This window comes from Cajanus cajan, chromosome 11 (genome assembly GCF_000230855.2).
Source record: "Cajanus cajan strain Asha chromosome 11, NIPB_CcT2T_4, whole genome shotgun sequence".
Lineage (NCBI taxonomy): Eukaryota > Viridiplantae > Streptophyta > Magnoliopsida > Fabales > Fabaceae > Cajanus > Cajanus cajan.
In genome coordinates this window covers 2453455-2472035 of record NC_138527.1, presented here as the reverse complement: position 1 = coordinate 2472035, position 18581 = coordinate 2453455, and the positions used below count along the sequence as shown (strand labels likewise).

The window sequence follows — 18581 nt, the reverse complement described above, 5'->3', positions numbered from 1 at the left end:
TTATTAAATTTTTTAATTATAATATAATTTATACTACTAAAAATATTTATTTATTACAAATTATAATTATATAAAATAAATATTTATCTTGTGCAAACTAAAATATTGGTTATGTATCAATTGTATTGAACCTTTTTAAGTAATTGTGAAGAATTTAAATAGAAAATAAAAAAATAATTTCATATAAAGTGAAATTGGTAAAAAAAAAATTAATGATAACAATAAAAAGAAAACAATCATTTAAAATTTATTAAAAAAATTATATATTAATTACAATACAGAAACTAAAAGTAAAATTAAATGAATTTAATGGACATGCACTATTAATATATATTTTTCAATATCAATCAATTCAAAGTAATTTATTGCATAATTTGTAAAATAACTTTTATTAAAATTAATAAATTTATTATACATGATAATTTATGATTAAATAACAATATAAAAATAGTTTTATACTATCTTGACATATCTTATTTTCTCCCATTGAATACTTCATTTTGTAAAGAATAAAAATCTCTACTAAAATAAACCACATAAATAGAAAACATCAAAGTAAAACAATAATTATAATCATTGTATAGTTTGATTTACATTTCATTTTTTCCATGTAAAATTTTGCTTGTGAAAATAATAATAATAAGCAAATTTCTTTTCTTATTATCTGTCTTGCATACTTTTACTCTAATTCACCCAAGATGAGGTGTCCTGAAACAATATATTAGGTAAGCAAGAAGAAGAATGTGGGATCTAGCATAGGTATTTCCACCTCCCCCTCAAAACAAAGCAGTCCAAAGTCTCAAGTTCCAATTCAAAACTGGAAATCAAAATTTCAAGTGTCCATTTCCTTTCTTCAATGTCTCATCTTCCCTCCCAATCACCATTTCCAATGCTCCTTCCAATCTAAACCCTACTCAACACCACCAACAACAAACATTACAATGAACTCTCTCTTCTCACCTGAAAACCTCCCCCCACCGCCGGGAATCCCAATCCCCGCCACAATCGCCGGCTCCGCCGCGGCCCCAACACCAATACTAATCCCAAAGCTCGAACCTTTGGACGAATGGCTCAACACCCAACAACCTCAGGAACCCAATTTTTCAAACGGGTCCCTCGACCTCAACCTCTTGTGCGACGAAACCCCCGAAGACCCCACCACCAACAACTTGTACACCGAGTTCAACCGAATCTCCCACCTCTTCCACACCGCCTTCTCCAGCGGCCTCCAAAGCGACGCCGTTTCTGACCCCTTCTCCCAAAACTCCGCCGTTCCGGACCCCTCCGCCCTGCACCACCGCCAACCAAACGGCACCGCCGTCCCGGACCCGGATTCGCGGGCAATCGTGCCGGTCCCGGAGGAGGACGGCCCCTCTTCTTCCGCGGCGGTGGCGACCGCCACCACGCCGAGGCGCCGCTGCAAGGAGCTTGTTCGTGTGACGGATCTCGGCGGGGCGGAGCATCTCCACTTCCGCGACGTGGTCCGCCGCACGAGGATGGTGTACGACTCCCTGCGCGTGCTGGCCACGGTGGAGGACGAGCGGCGGGTGGACGCCCGCCGCGCGCGCTCCGACTTGCGCGCCTCGGCGGTGATGCGGAACTGCGGGTTGTGGCTTAACCGCGACAAGAGAATTGTTGGTGCAATTCCTGGCGTTTGCATTGGCGACGTTTTCCTTTATAGAATGGAACTGTGTGTGGTTGGATTGCACGGTCAGCCTCAGGCTGGGATTGATTATCTCCCTGCTAGCATGAGTTCCAATGGTGAGCCTATTGCCACCAGTGTCATTGTCTCTGGTGGGTATGAGGATGATGTTGATGAGGGTGATGTCATCATCTACTCTGGCCACGGTGGCCAGGACAAGCATTCTAGGCAGGTTTTTCACCAGAAGCTTGAGGGTGGGAACCTTGCCATGGAGAGGAGTATGTACTATGGGATTGAGGTGAGGGTTATTCGCGGTGTGCGGTATGATGGCACTTCCTCTGCCTCTGGGAAGGTCTATGTGTATGATGGCTTGTATAGGATTCTTGAGTGCTGGTTTGATGTTGGCAAGTCTGGTTTTGGGGTTTATAAGTATAAGCTCTGTAGGATTGATGGGCAGTCTAAGATGGGCAGCGCCATGATGAGGGAGGCGCTTATGCTTAGGAAGGATCCCTTGTGTTTCAAGCCCATGTGTTGTATGTCGCTTGACATTTCGAATGGGAAGGAGAGTGTGCCAGTTCGGCTTTTCAATGACATTGATAGGAACTATGACCCTCTTCGGTTTGAGTATCTTGTCAAGACGAATTTTCCGCAGTTTGTGTTTCATCAGAGTGGGAGGGGGACGGGTTGTGAATGTGTGGATGGGTGTGTTGAGGGGTGCTTTTGTGCTATGAAGAATGGAGGGGAGTTTTCTTATAATCAGAGTGGGATTCTCTTGAGGGGGAAGCCTTTGATTTTTGAGTGTGGCCCGTTTTGTAATTGTCCTCCTCATTGTCGTAACCGTGTCACGCAAAAGGGGCTCAAATATAGGTTGGAGGTGTTTAGATCTAGGGAAACTGGTTGGGGAGTTAGGTCCTTGGACCTTATTCAGGCTGGTGCTTTTATCTGTGAGTACACTGGGGTTTTTCTGACTAGGGAGCAAGCACAGCTTTTGACAATGAACGGGGATTCGTTGATATATCCTAATCGGTTTACTGATAGGTGGGCAGAATGGGGGGACTTGTCTCCGATAGACTCCAATTATGTGCGTCCATCGTATCCGGCAATCCCTCCTTTGGATTTTGCTATGGATGTGTCAAGAATGAGGAATGTTGCTTGTTATATGAGTCATAGTTCAGCTCCCAATGTGTTGGTTCAGTTTGTTCTGTATGATCACAACAATTTGATGTTCCCTCACCTTATGCTATTTGCAATGGAGAACATCCCTCCCATGAGAGAGCTCAGCCTTGATTATGGGGTAGCTGATGAGTGGACAGGAAAGCTCTCTATTTGTAGCTGAATGATTTTGAAAGTTCCATACACTTTATAATATACTGAAGCAGAGTTTTGGGCATTGTTCACAGAGGTAAAGCCAAGTTCATTCATCAACTTACTTGTTTTCAGATTTTTCACCGTTGTCTTCCATTTGATTCCATCTTTTCTCTCTTTGTCTGTTCTCCATTGTAAACTCTGTTAACCATACAAGTTCTAGGCATATTATTCTATACGAACTGCTACATTTTGTGCTCTTTCTAGCATTCAGATGTACTTCAGATGGCAGGAAGTTCAATATTTATCGTGACATTGAAGACTGAGATAACATGTTGTAATATTTTATCATTGGAGTTTGGTTTGCAAACTGATGAGTATTGTGGTTGCTATGAGTCTGAGGTTTTTTTTTTTTTTTTTTTTTTTGTAGTTTTTTATGCTTCTAGTAATGTTGTTAATGATGGATGGCAGAAGGCCAAAATTCCACCATATAAACATGTCATTGATTGCGACCTATGGAACCATCATAGCAGGCCTCCCTTCACAAATTGCTTTTGTGAAGGGGTCATTAAACACTGTGTCAGAGCCTTATAGTGGTGCTATAACAGTTATTTAACAACTTCTTGTACTTTCAATCTGTTTACATGTATCTGGGTTTATGTGTTTGCATGTGTTTACATCCCATCTATCTATAATTGGTGCTATTTTATTGAATGTAGCCCATGAAAGGAAATATTCCCTATGTTTTGGACTTCCCTTGTGCTAACAGTACACTTGTTTTGTATTGTTTTATTAGGGATTAAGTGTGGGTTTGGTAGAAAGTAGAAACCTTGGGCAGGATGATGTAAACTAAAGGGTTTCGATGGGGATCAACTTTTAGGCCCAGGTCCTAGTAAGCTTCTCATATGGAAGGTATATTCCAGAGGGGGCTAAGCAGGAGGGGATGTTTTCTGTCACGTGGATTTGCTGACATGGCCAAGTTAGTCAAGCCAGTCAATGTTATAGTGGGGAGTAGGGACTAGGTGAAAATCATGTTGATGAGTATTGCTGTGGTGTTACTGAGCCTGTTCTCTTAGGTGCCTTGACTCTGGTAGAAGTTGTAATTTCTATGGCTATATTTTAATTCAATGATACTATCAGTTTTGAACCTTTTTCTATTCTGCATATTCTGGTGTTCCATCAGGGTTCTGGTCCCTACTCTAAAAATTGTTCCTCGGATAATTTGTCCAGCCAGCTGAGAAGACCAATGGAACAAGAACTAAACTAAAATAATTAAAAATTGAACATCTGTGGAGAACCTTAAGCTATCATTTAAGTTGGTCAAGATGTTAAGGTTGTTAAGATTTTTGATAAATTGATTTATCTGTCTAATATGATTCTGATCCATTGGTTATGGAGCAGACTAATGGAAGATTGGAAGTTGCCATTATAGGTTACTTCTTGGATCTCGTTTTAATAATTAGTGACATCATAGTCAACTCACCTCCATACTTGCATGGTGGTGAGTCTTGGTTACAAATGGTAGTGTTCTTGCTATAACTAAATGTCAGTGTTATTACATATATGTGTGTGTGTGTATGCCCAAATTAATTCCTCATGAAGATAAAAGAGGCTACTGATTGTTCTTTGTTATTTAATTTTTCCTGCTCTACGTGAGCTGAAGCTTATTTGCTTTAGTATTCTTTATCTAATTATTGTGCATATTCATTAATTACACTTCCTATTCTGTGAAGTGTCAAGGTGCTTGCTTTTTTAATTGTTCCAGTAAAATTATTTGAAAATTAATGAATTAGTTTTTGAGTTCTTCATAGATTGTTTCCTAGATTTATATAAATTCTATATATTTTGGTTTCAGAATCATGTCTCTGGTTGCAATAAGTCCCCAACTCCAAGTATCACCATCAAAAACCAATTCATTTTCAGTATCTTCCCCATTTCTCCTATTTACTGTGCATTACAATCTTTAATATCATCAAGGACAATGGAATCTATCATATCATGACTTTCTTAACAGTCTCCATATCATGACTTTCTTAATGGTCTATCAAAGTTTGATTTTACTTCACAAAATTCAAATCTTGCAACTTTTGGTGCTCTAGTTGGCATCTCTCCCCTGAAAGAATCTAATTTATATTTTAAAAAAATGTTAGTTTCTCAATCAATCAGTAATTTAGTATAATCAGAGTCCTATAAAAAAAGAACTTACAAGTACTTGCAAGCTCAAAAATAAAATGATGTTCACATGCTGATGTGCTACAAGTCAAGCTCACAGTTTAATGACAAGCTTTTTGCAAGTTTCGAACATGGTTTCTATACATGTTCTACCACTCAATTGCAATGACAAATAAACTAAATTCCATTTCTTTTGTGAACTTCCTCATCATGTTCAAGGCCATGGAATGGCAGTAAGTGAATCCTACAAGAGTACAGCCTCTTCGTATCTAGCATTAAGTCCAAATAATGTGAAGAACATGGAGTCCAGAAAGGTCTTAGTCTCTTAGATTGTTAATATTTACCCAGGGTTTATAAGAACTTAATGAAGTAAAAAAAAAATAATAATAATAATAGCATGATATTCTTTTATAGTTAAGAATTAGAATTAAGATTCTTACCAGCCAAAACATAGTTACTGCTGTTGTCTGTCACCACTTGAACAACATTTTGTTCTCCAAGCTCTACACAAGAGTCAAGAATCCAGCTGATCAATTTGCTTCTCCCCTGTTTTCAGACATCTAGAAGCATCTATACTTTTATTCACCAAGAACTTGATCAATGTCGTATTCTTTTTATCTGTCCATGCATGGGTCATGGTAGGACAGCCATAACTCACCTGTTTCATCTAAAAGGCTTCATCATTTTTCCATTTAGTTCCAATTCCTTCTTGAGCCATAGAACTCTCATTTTATGAAAGTTTGGTGGCCTTAGGTATGGACCATACTTTCCAATTGCTCCAACCATCAATTTTAAGTTTAGACCTCAGAACATTGAATGGGATTGAATTCCTATACAAGCATTGAATAATGTATTGATTTGTTCTAGCACTTGCTTCTTTATCACAAGCTTCATTGATGCTTGTTTCACTTAGTCTTTTCCAATTTAATTGATGCATCTAGATTCTTAAGGAGAAGCGATTTTATATTTTTTACCTAGGCAGCAGTAGGAACTGGAAGAACACCTTCATTAAATTTGGATGTTGCTGCAGGTTGCTTGAATGCTGTGTTTCTTGAACATCTTCCTCATCATCACCTTCCTTCAACTCAGCCATATATGCTTCACTTTCATCCCTTTTCTTTTGGAATGCTTTGGTGAGCTGCTTCTTAATTTCAAGAGAGATCTTCTTATAAGAACCAATATCTCCCCTTATTCCCATTTTGTGCCTTTTAGCACTAGTAATCCCCTGTCCCACAAAATTCACAATTTACTGTCTTCCTATCATATATATTCTTCAAGCTATTCCACTGTCGTGCATTGTCCAAGTTTTCACATGTAGGCATCATAAGTGCACAAGAGGCAGCGGAGGAACCACCAATCTTCTGAGTCTGTCCTTAAGATGATGCCATTGCTCGCTGTCCAGTGGAGAAGAAAAAACTGAGATTAGACCAGAGACAGCAGTGCAGAACCACAGAAGAGTAGAGAAGCTTGATTAGCTGGAAAAGCACCACAGATGGGTTGCTGAACAGATATGAGAGAAGAGGGAGGGGTTGTTGTCAAACAGAGAAAGGGTGATGAGAAAAATGGGTATAAATGTACGGGCTATTTTCTGTGTAGCATTGCTATTAGCCTATTACATGGCAAAAGCTTGTGTTTTGCAACTGGTAAACACCCTGCAATGGTAGATCTATGATGGCCAAAGACTGCTCTGCCCTCCCCAGACTTCCATCCTGTTAGGAACGAGTCAGAGCCACAAACTTTACTGGGGTATGATATGAAAAGGAAAGGGTCAAAGTTTAGCAGACTGGTAGGAGGTTAGGAGGGTTAATTAGTTCAGTTTTGTATTCCCTATAAATAAGCCCTGTGTCAAGTAGTGAGGGGAACTTACGAGTATTTCGTAAAACTGGGTATATTCCAGTGAGGAGAAAGCTCCTTTGGGGGTATACTTGTATACCCTGGTTCTTGGTTTGTAACAGTTTTCTGTAATAAAGAGAGGAAAGCTCCTTTGTTAGGCTTTATCGTTTCTTGCTCTAAAAAGAGGACCCTAACACATCCCCACTGAGATAGTGCTGCTATCGCCTGTTATTGATAAATATAAGCATGCCCTCTTACACAAAGTGTCTTTTGGGCTTAAAATGTTGTCAGTGCACTAGGCCTTCAATATCATGTTTTCAAATTATCTTTGTTCATTCAGAAGAATGGGTAATGAAGATTGGGTTGTTGAAGAATGGATAAATGTCATGAACCAATTATTCTAAAGGCTTAAATTATTGGGTGAAAGGCTCATGCATGGTTGTAAGTCTAACAAACTGCTTGTAACTTGAATTGTTTTCAAAAGGCAAACTTCTCGTTCCTTGTTAAACTTAAAAATGTCCGTACTTAATGTTTTGAACAATTTTTTAAGTTATAATTATTTTGGTATTTTAGTCCTTTCATTTTTATGATATTTTACACATACATTTGTTAGAAATTTATATGCACTTAGGCCATATTTAGACCTGCTTTGATTGTCTCTTTGTCGGGTGCCCCTTTTTCAATACATTTTGGTAAAAATTAGTCATTTTTTACCAAAATTTTTATGGTAAAATGTATGGTAAGATTAATGACTTTTGTAATAACTATCACGAAGGTCATACCTAAGATGATTTTTAATTGGTTGATACTTGACAGTGTAAAAACTTCAAATTTTAATCTCTTTGTCTTAAGAGTCTCACATGAGTGGTCATTTACATCTGCAGAAATAACTGTTCTGAGATAAAATCATAACATAAATGTTGCTGGTGAGATATTTTTTCACATATTTAAAACTAAGCCTTTGTCACACTCAAAATAATTACACAAATATTGCTGGTTTTGTGATATTTTATTGTAGAATGAGACAGACACAACTATTTACATATTTTTGTTGTGCTTTGAAAGTTTTCCGTGTGTTTCTACGACACCCGTTGGCCCCATCTGAGAAGTTGAGTTTAGCTGTGAATGGTAACTCCCTTTACTGCGTATGAACACTTCTATAATTTACTTGAAACATTAGTGTGACTTGAATCATATCTGTCTTCTATTATCAGCGTTATTATTTTGGGTTGGTCCTGCATTTTACACGTTTTCCCTATTTTGATAGTTTTGCTATTACATTTAATTAGTATTCAGACATGCCAATTTGTGTTGATATTGATTTGCAGATAGTCAAGTTGATGCAGCATGAGTTTACAAGGTTTCAACCCTGCCAGTTTTCAAGGAACGGTAGAATTGCTCTTTGACAGTGTAAGAGTATCAAATATGAAGTGTGTATTACATTGTGCTGGTTTTATCTAACTGTCGATGGCTAGTACATGGTGCCCCTTTGTGGTGAGGAAGATCAGGATTTGAAGTTCCCATTCCGCTGCTTAATCTTGTCGAAGACTTGTGTAATGTTCTCATTTGTTTGTTTGTTATTTGTCTTGGGCGAAGCATTTTCACTGTCACATTTTTGTAAGCTCAAATAGTACAGGTGTATTAACTCTTTCTCTTTTGGGGTACTTGTATATAGTGTAAGTTCAAAGCTTGTACAGGTACCATAGTGATCGGCAACGATAGATGGATCAGATGCAGCAGTTTAATTAGTTTAGAAGCTGGTTATCAAGATACTAGGATATAGCCGTCGCTGCTAATGATCTTGTACGAGGAAAAACAATTAATATGAAATGGACAAGTTGGTGGTTATATATATCCCAATAATATTGCTGAACTCCTGTTATAAGACATTGGTTAACACTTTGCATTGACATACTTTGATATACAGCTTTTGTTAGTACCATTTTTGTGATAATGATACGTTACTATTGATATTATATTAAAAAGATATATTAAACACAATCTGATGGAATGTATGTGTATTATTGATCTCAGTAATCAAAATGGGTTGGTATGGATGAGTATATTAACATGAGTTAATTATCTATACATTGTTAGTGTAAAGTTTTTTTACACTGACAATTAATTATATTTCTTAATTGTGTTATGTCATTGTTAAAAGTAAATGTATTTACAGTGACATGACATAACTAAAAGATATAATTGATTATTGATTGTCAGTATAAATTTTTTTTATATTGATAAGTGATTAATTCTATTAAAATTTGGGTTGGAGGGAAAAGTATAGCAGAGTGAGGAGACAATTTCAACATAAAAGAGGACTAGAAAATTCTCAAACATTGCCCCTAAGTGAGAGATTTTAAATATATTTTTTAACTTTTTTATTTATAATAATTATTTATGATTTAAATTTTAATATTTTTAAATAAATTATTAATAAATAAAAATAATATTATATTATAATATAAATCATTTATTATAAGTTTTAAATATAATATTTATTTATTTATATAATTTATTATGATTTTTAATTATGTATAATAAACATTTTGTTTGTGCATTCCTCAAACATAATATTCAAACAGTCTAAAATTTTAGTTGTTTATATATTTTCACTTTCAGGAAATACTTCGCCTAACTTTACCTGTCTCAAACATTGTGTATTCTAATTAAAAAAACATGGGAATTATGAAATTCATGCTGTACCAAAATCGATATTTAATCCATGCTTTCTATGCAAATTTGCAACTTGATTTTCCTTTCTGTAAAGCATGCAATTAGAGCAAGCTTTCTTCACCATTATGAGACAAAATTGATATGATGGAATTATACTAATAATAAAATCATTTTTTAATCACTTTTATAGGATAATTATTTTATTAAAAAAAATAGCTCATTACATGTTAGTTCAAACACTAAAATTTATACAAAAAGTAAATCACAATAACTCAATTATTTTTTGATTTAAATGAATTTTAATATGCACATAAAGTTATATATTCTCAACTAGAAGCTTATATTATAAAATATATATGATTTATAAATCAAATTAACTTCAATTTTCAAGTTTGAAGTAAAATATAAAATATATTTACTCCTCTAAAATAGTAAATATGTTTTAACAATGTGTAAAAATATATTTATTAATTAGAATAATCATATTTACTCATCAATTGACATTAATTATGAGTCAATTATTTATAAAGGGTAAAAATTCTTAACAAAATAATTTTTAGTCAGTTATTTAAAAGAGTAAAATTATTTATAAAAATAATTGTATTTATTTATAACTCTGCTAACCAAAACACTCAGTTACTCTAATTAAGAGTATTCAACTATTTGTCATCAAATTTTAAGTTTTATGCATATATGTATATTCTTTTACTTTGAGTATGTTGCACAAGTTTGTATACATCCATCTTGCAATTATTGAGTGTTCACTACATTTTTTAGTTTCGTAATTGAAAACCAAATACTTCAACATTTTTTTTCTTAATTATTATCATGTAAGTATTTTATGAAGTAAGGAAGGGTTTCAAAAATTTAAATAGATAAATTATATGTTTTTTTTTTTACTATATTATGTTTTTTTAAAGTTCAATAATGTTGTGTGTGTGTGTGTGTTTTTTTTTTTTTTTTTTAAGTTTGATTCGTTCATCTCAATTGATTTAATATAGTTATAGTTTAATGCTTAGTTGGTGATTAAATTCTGTTCTAAAAGTTGACGAATGAATTAACTTTTGAAAATTATACTATATATTTTAATTTCGTGCTCTGACAAGAATACTTGAGAAGTAATTATATTTGTCCATGTTATATAATTATAATATAATTAAAGCAGTTGGACAACATTTCAAGTTCATGATGATATTAATTTTGAAAAGTTATGATATTAATTTTTATTTATAAAATACGAATGAGAATATTTTTAAAAGTTTTTTTTTCGATGCTGATATTTTTAAGAATTCTTTCAATTTTATATATTTAACTTTTATTTATCATAAATATTTATGAATAAAATTTTAATATTTTAAAATAAATTATTAATAAATAAAAATAATCTTGTGTTAGAAGATGAATTATTTATCATAAATCTAAAATATAATTTATATATTTAAAAATATATACTTATTTTTAAATTTTAAATATAATTTATATATTTAAATATAGTATAATTTATGTACACAATTTATTTTAAATTTATTCTATATTAATATTTTAGTCTATGCAATACAGATGTTAAGTATTTATCATATGTAACTAAAATTTATAATAATTTATATATATAAATAAATATAAATATAAATATAAATATAAATATAAATAAATATTATGTTTGAATATAAAAATCATATTAAAAATTTATATAAATAGATATTTTTAAAGATATAAATTATATTTTAAATTTTTTATAAATAATTTATATTGTAGTACAATATTATTTTTATTTATTGATAATTTATTAATATTAAAATTTAATTCATAAATAATTACGATAAATAAAAATTGAATTAGATAAGAACTTAAAAAAATTCATATAAATCCTTTTAATAAAGAAGAATTCATTAAAAATGCATTCACTCATGTCCAACACTATTGTGTTTGGTATGTGGATAAATGATGTGTAACCCAATTTAATAATCTAGGATAGACGAGACTTGAATTTTTCCCGATACACTTCCTCACATTAATACTATTAAGCTTGGTACGTGTATCAAATACTAGGTGACTCTTTTAAAGTAAATCTAGATAACTTTGATACCATCTTAGGATGTGAATTATGAATGGAGATGTTCCATTTTAATGATCTAGGATAAGAAGATTTGGATTTTTTCTAATATATCCCCTCGTGCCTAACTTTATTGGGCTTAATCTGTGTATTAAATGGTGGATTACTCATTTTAGTGATCTAGGATAGACATAACCTAGGTCTTTCCTAATATAAATATCTTTGTTATTTTTTCATATGATAACTTTGATAATCGCCAAATATGCATAAGTTTTTATTCAATTTAGACAATTATTAACATATCATATGTTTCTAAATCTTGTTTTTGGTTTCAAAACACTTAATATTATATATTTTTAATATTTTCTTTATTGAAATATAATACAAGGAGAAAATAATTTAGAAGTTATAACTATCAAAGAAAAACTATCGCTCCACAGACCAACTGGATGTGTTCTACGCGAGACAAATTCGCTTGGATCATCCAACAATTTGTTTTGAGCAAGCTAAGTTAGGAAACAACTTTTGGAGATAGCATCAACCCACTTAAAGCGAGAAGATCACTCACTCTTATGGGTTTTGAACTAATGATGTTAGAGAGCAACCTTTGAGAATCAAATAAGCTCACTTAGAGTGAGTTATATGGGTCATTTAAGCGAGCAAAATTAACTCAGAACCACCACATAAGTTCTATGAACGAGTCAAGATAGGGAGCATACAAAGAGGATCGCATAAGCTTGCTCATAACAGGCGTGCATGACCTAAAAATTCATTAAAAATATTATAAAATAGTATTTCTAAGATGTCTTTCCATTACTACTTTTCTAAGCACAATTTTATTATAGGGAATTCTTGTGAGAGCTTTTTGCAATCACAAATCAATTAAAGATATTTTTTTTCTTATGTAATCATTAGTTATAAGTGACTGAATTTTTTATCGTTAGAGATTGAGATAATTATTGTACTTATGTAAATTTTGTGTGCTTTTCATTCAATAAAATCTTTATTTAGCTAATCATTTTATTCTTATAATTAATGTTTGTAATGACTTGATCAACCTTTGATACCACCACATAAATAAATAAGAAGAATATGTGGAAAACTATATAAATTACACGAAATTTTTTTGTTGCCACCTTGCAACTTTTCTATTCTTTTTCTTGAGATCAAAAGTATTTTTTTTTCTTTACGGTGAATATTATATACAAAGTCTTAAATTTAAACTTTATTATTCTCATTATAATTTATATATATATATATATATATATATATATATATATATATATATAATGCATCCATGTAACATTAAGACTAATTTTTTATTTTTTATTTTTTTTATAACTACGGTATTGTTACGAAATATCTACCATTGAAAATAATGATTAATTTTCGTCAAAGATAATGAGTGCACACAAATTGAGTATTTCCCTCTCAATATAATTTACTCCATATCTAAAATTAAGATTCAAATTCTAAATAAAGACACAAATTCTTATCACTTATCACAACTAATATTGATTATTAAGATTTTACCTTCGTTATTAAGAATATGTTAAAAAGTAAAAAGTATAACCTAATTGAATTCCAATAACAAAAGCTATCCGAATCAAATAACAAATTTTCTCAAAGTCTGGGTGCTTCTTCAGAATTTATTTTCACAGATACAGAGGGTAGAAATGAATAAAAAACAACACCAAATGCACAATCCGCTTCCTCCGCAAAGATAAAAATACGAACTTGATTAACATTTAATTTAAGCGACGATGTTGGTTACTTTAGAAAAACAAAATAGAGTTGTTAGTTGTTACTCAATTCCAAAAAATTAAACCGTGTTATGCAAATGGTAAAAATTAAAGGATAATGATCTAAAAATTTAAACCGTGAAAAAATAATTGAAATGTGTTATCTTTACTGCAATTGTCTAAACTATTCGATCTCTGGATACAAATTTTAAAATTACTTAATAACTTCTATTATCTCTATTTTAATTTTAATTTTAAAAAATAAAGATATAAAGATAAGAAATGTTTCTTTTCTTCTAAGAATAAAATACTAAAAAAATTATATGTTTTATTTGTTTTTAAATCATGTATATAGACCTAGGACACAATTATTTATCTCCTATATTGAATTTTATTAATCAATAAAAAAATTTATTTAAAAATATGCTAAAAAATATTTATTAATCAATTACTTATCCAATATAATTGATTATTGTGAAAAATCATTCATATCAGTTATCAATTTCGAATAAAGACCACAATTTTTGCGGGGTTAGATTCTTTGTTAAAATAGTGGTTTTCAAATAATCCAAAATATTTAAAGAATGATTTTGTTTCAAAATAAATTATTTAGTAACCAGCAGAAAAAAATGCACTCTTCCATGAGAAAAGAAAATTAAAAGAGGACTAGTTATTATTAAGGAGATGAACATTTTTTTCTTCTTCTTTTGTATAAATAAATGCCTTTTTTCCTATTTCGTCCTTGTTTTTAAACAATTTTTTCCTATTTTATTTTTAAGAAATATATTAGTAAAAAAAATTAAAATAAAAGTAAGATTTTAATTATCTTAAAAAAGATGTACACCAAATCAAAATGCTTTATCCTGTATATTATATTTGAAAAATAAAATCGGAAACTGATCCCACTCAATCTCTTAGCATTCCGTTAACCAAAATCTCTTAATATTCCATTTTCTTGTTTAAGTTACCGAGGTAGAATTATTTAGAACCACAGTTGTCTATAATTGGCCATTAATTTGGTTGGTATTTAAGAATTTTCACAGTATTCATGGTAATTTTTATTTATTCCAATCTAATTCCGTTTTCTCTTTTCTCACTAAAACACTGCTAAGATTTCTCTTCAAATTCTCTCCCTCTGCAGCACTGCACACACCTTTAGTCCGTGGATCAATGTCTTCTCAAGGCCATGGCATCCACTTTTTCAAAGTTATTCTTGAAAGCACCCTTCAAAAAGGAGAACTGGTAATAATTTATTTCCCTTTCTTTTTTATATTTTTTTTTCTTCCTTTTGCAAAATATGAATGACAATTTTTTTATTAACACTGTACCTCAAGGCCTGTGAAATTTCTTGTGCATCAATGTCTCTTTGTAATATTCTTGTCACATGTTGAAGGGTTACTCAAAATAATATAGACTTTGCTCGAAAGATAGTCGAGTTGAATTCTTGGAGTTGAGAAAAAAATTACATTCAAGAACTTTTAATTTTTACAATGGAATACATGTTTTTTCGTTGAATAATTTTAAACTGGCATTCAATAACATGCATAGATGTTACGATTTTAATATTTTTCCATAGAAGTTGTTTTTACCTTTTTATTTTTATTTTTTATTTTATATATGTTAACTTTATTAAAATTGAATGCATAAACCCTAATGGATGAGAAAATTGCGACAGAAAGTGCCGACGAGTTTTGCGAGAAGGCATTGGCAAGGAATGTTGAATCCTGTTATTCTAAGTCTCCCAAACGGCGCCAAAAAGAAGGTTTATTGGCTGAGGCATGATGGCGATGTTTGGTTTTGCAATGGTTGGAAGGAATTTGCAACATATTCGCGTTTGGAAGCGTCACATTTTGTGGTGTTTCGATACGAAGGAAATTCCTCCTTCAACGTGATTATTTTTGGGAAAAGCGCGGTGGAAGTGGAATACCCTTTAAGCAGTGATAGTAATGAAGAAGTGGAAGAGACTCATGGCACTGATAAAAATGTTGAAGAGCGTTCATCACACAAGGGTAAAAGGAAAAAATCTCCATCACCATTATCTAGAACTAGTAAGAAGATTCAAATAAGCCCAAAAATAGAAGTAGAAGAAGAAGATCAACTGAATCATTGGAAGAAGAAAGCTGGTTTAGATAATTCCAAGTATATTCATAATGGTTGGTTTTATTCACTTTTATTTTTTTTTATTCATAGAGATTATGACGTTATTTTTTGTTGTGATTTTCTTTATGTTCAAAAGTGAAAATTTGTAGCAGGTAGTTTCAAGAGGAGTATCAGAAACTTTCACGAGAAAGTAAAGACAATGTTCCACTCTGAGAATGAACATTTCACATGTGCAATCCAAAAAACATACATTGAAAGAGATCTATTGGTAAGAAAACTATGTGATACAGTGATACAATTATTCTTCAAATATGATACAGTGATACAATACACATGTGATACAGTGATACAATTATTTTAATATGTATAAAATAAACTATGTGTTGGATTAATATTTTTATATGTATCAATATTCTTCAAATATAATAAATGATTAATTATAATTTTATTAAAATTTATAAACACAATAATTATATAAATATATAATTGTTATTTTGCAACTTCACCTTAAAAACATTTATTTTACATTATTAAAAAATAAAATATAAATTATTTTATCATGAATTACTTCTTATTATTTACAAATAAAAATAAGATTATTAATTTCATTTCTTTCTTAAAATTATTTATATAGAAGATAATTTTCATTTATAATTCACCAAAGCCATGTTTTTTTTTACATTTCTTTATTAAATATGTTTATATTTCTTATTCAGTTATAATAAATATTTCATTTTTTAAAAAAGATTTGTATATCTTATCAATACATATTACTAATATTGGTGAAGTATCCAAAAATATTGAAATAAGATAAAATTTCATAATACTTTTAAAAAATGAGACATTTCATCGATATGTATTATTGAAAAGATTTAGATACATGAAACAAATTAAAGTTTCTTGATTCACAAGTTCTCAAATTGCAAGAAGTTACAAGTGTTATTCTTGAGAGAACATATTGATTAAAATATTAAAATATATTTTTTTTTATTCAAGAGATGGAGAAACACTTTGAGGATTTACTATTGAAGCCTCAAATATACTTTCAGGCACTTGTTATAATTTGTTCTGAGTTGGGAGACTATTACCGATTATTTTCCTGCAACAGATCTTACCAATGGAATTTTCTAAACATTATTTGCACAAGGATGGTGCTACTCTTTTTATTGAAGATGGCAGAACTTGGGATGTTGAGTTAAAGGTCAATTACTGTGGACAATTGACATTTTCCATTGGCTGGAAGAAATTTTCGCAGGATAATGAATTGAAAGTTGGTGATGTTTGTGGTTTTGAGCTACACAAATATAAAGGATTTTCATTCAAAGTTACTGTTTTTCGTTTCGAAGAGGACTCAAGCACTCCCCTCTTCATAGGTATAATTTATCTACTTACCATAATTTCTAATTATGAGCTCCTACATCGTAACAATTTTTCATATAATATCTTCACAAAAGACCATATAACTTTTATTTGCCAAATACTCAATGAATTCCTACTTTTTCCCCTTTATATGTTCATATACATTTTTCCTCATAATTTTCATCTTTTCTAGCACCAACATTAATATGGAAAATTAGTGGTCTTGTATTTATAACGTTTAGAGCATTTCCATTACATGTTTTAAACAATCATAGAGAGACAAGATATTTACCGAGATCCTTGGAAATATTATTGATACTAATTAAGTTCGATTTTCATAGATTAAATAAAACACAAGCAAAGAGATTATTCTAAGTGTTAAAAGAAGAGATGGATCATATGAAACTCCACGAGAGGAATTATTATATTGTAGAGTATAAAAGAGATTACATGTTTGTGTTGGTGTAACATAAATTTTTTTTTATCTAGAATAATAGAATATTGATATCAATAGGTTTACACCAATTATGAACTTTGTTTAACTGAATGAGCTAGACACCTTAATTGTTGTAAGGTAATTTACTATAAGATTATAATTTTTCTCCTTTAAAATTTTTATTGGATTCTTTGGGTCAAGAAGGACTTTCACATAGGCCTTCATCATCCTTTAAAACCTCTGTGACACCTAAAGCCAGCACATCAAAGCCGAAGGATGATCTCTGCATCATTTTGAAGCCTCCAATCAACTCACCGGTATGAAAAATTATATCATGCGTATATATAAATAACCACATACAATGCAATATTTTGATTAGCCATTCATTATATTTTTTGTTATCGTTAGTGCAGACAGTGCCTTTTAACTACATCAAGAGGTACGTTAAAGAGAATGGAAGATACGTGACCTTTCATGTTGGACTTAGATCGTGGCGCGTAAAATTGCTCTTTTACGAGCAAAATTTTACTTCCAAATTCTCTTCTGGGTGGGTTAAATTTATGAGGGATTGTAACTTGAAAGAGGGTGACACTTGTGTCTTTAAGATGATAGATGAGGAAAATCTAGAGTTCGAAGTTTCTTCTCTAAATGGAAAAAAATTGATGGATACACCTATGAGCTTATTGAGTCAGAAGAGGGAGAAATACAAATGATATTCAGGAAGAGAGATTTTGAAAATTTACCAGTATTAACGGGTTGTTGTTTGTTATATGAATATTTTATATACCATTACTCTTTTTAAGACGCAAACCATGGATTTGGTTATATTTTCAATGCCCTTGTATCATGTTTTTATAATTTTTGTTTACTTTTCTGTTGTTTGTATTGTATATAGATGTAGATAAACATTGTTTTGGATGTGGTTAGCAACTTATCATCAGCAATTGCAGTTAAGGTAGTTGGCTCATCGTTTAAGGTTTTGTTTGTCTTGTGCTTCAAGTTGTTTCTTTCTTTTGTATGTTGTTAAGCAGCCTTGTGGATTTTATAGTTAGTACTGTTTTTCAATTAAAAATAGTTTTATTTCAGTTATATATATATATATATATATATATATATATATATATATTATTTAAGGTTGAATTAAATGTAAATGAATATTATCAAAGTGAATATCTAATTTTGATTGGAGAGACTAATTGATCCTATGAACCTATACACAAATTTTATTTGTTTTTTTTTTATATATATCTTTTTTCAAAATAA

The 18581-nt window shown here is 31.2% G+C and overlaps 2 protein-coding genes across 6 annotated transcripts; both read left to right on the top strand.

Moving 5' to 3' along the window:
• The first annotated feature begins 722 nt into the window (after positions 1-722).
• On the top strand, positions 723-8841 carry LOC109818923 (histone-lysine N-methyltransferase family member SUVH9). Of its 3 annotated transcripts, none has more exons than XM_083066260.1 (3): positions 723-3044; positions 8018-8080; positions 8281-8841. In XM_083066260.1, the coding sequence occupies exon 1, from the start codon at positions 942-944 to the stop codon at positions 2976-2978; it is 2037 nt and encodes a 678-aa protein (XP_082922386.1). In that variant the 5' UTR covers positions 723-941; the 3' UTR covers positions 2979-3044; positions 8018-8080; positions 8281-8841. The 3 variants fall into 3 exon arrangements, with proteins under 3 accessions (XP_082922386.1, XP_082922385.1, XP_082922384.1); XM_083066259.1 differs by lacking the exon at positions 8018-8080 and adding an exon at positions 6150-6252; XM_083066258.1 differs by lacking the exon at positions 8018-8080 and having other exon boundaries at positions 724-3044.
• A 5486-nt stretch (positions 8842-14327) lies between these two features.
• On the top strand, positions 14328-18060 carry LOC109818925 (B3 domain-containing transcription factor VRN1). 3 transcript variants are annotated; one of them, XM_083066718.1, is made up of 7 exons: positions 14328-14474; positions 14565-14665; positions 15099-15576; positions 15673-15791; positions 16632-16896; positions 17520-17635; positions 17732-18060. In XM_083066718.1, the coding sequence occupies exons 2-7, from the start codon at positions 14594-14596 to the stop codon at positions 18029-18031; spliced, it is 1350 nt and encodes a 449-aa protein (XP_082922844.1). In that variant the 5' UTR covers positions 14328-14474; positions 14565-14593; the 3' UTR covers positions 18032-18060. The 3 variants fall into 3 exon arrangements, with proteins under 3 accessions (XP_082922844.1, XP_082922845.1, XP_082922846.1); XM_083066719.1 differs by lacking the exon at positions 14328-14474 and having other exon boundaries at positions 14481-14665; positions 15676-15791; XM_083066720.1 differs by lacking the exon at positions 14328-14474 and having other exon boundaries at positions 14481-14665; positions 17523-17635.
• The last annotated feature ends 521 nt before the right edge of the window (positions 18061-18581 follow it).

Coding starts and splice junctions, on each gene's coding strand:
- LOC109818925 (XM_083066718.1), top strand. CDS start 14,594: ATGTCTTCTCAAGGCCATGGCATCCACTTTTTCAAAGTTATTCTTGAA. Junction 14,666..15,098: donor CCCTTCAAAAAGGAGAACTG/GTAATAATTTAT, acceptor AAATTGCGACAG/AAAGTGCCGACGAGTTTTGC. Junction 15,792..16,631: donor ACATTGAAAGAGATCTATTG/GTAAGAAAACTA, acceptor TTCCTGCAACAG/ATCTTACCAATGGAATTTTC.
- LOC109818923 (XM_083066260.1), top strand. CDS start 942: ATGAACTCTCTCTTCTCACCTGAAAACCTCCCCCCACCGCCGGGAATC.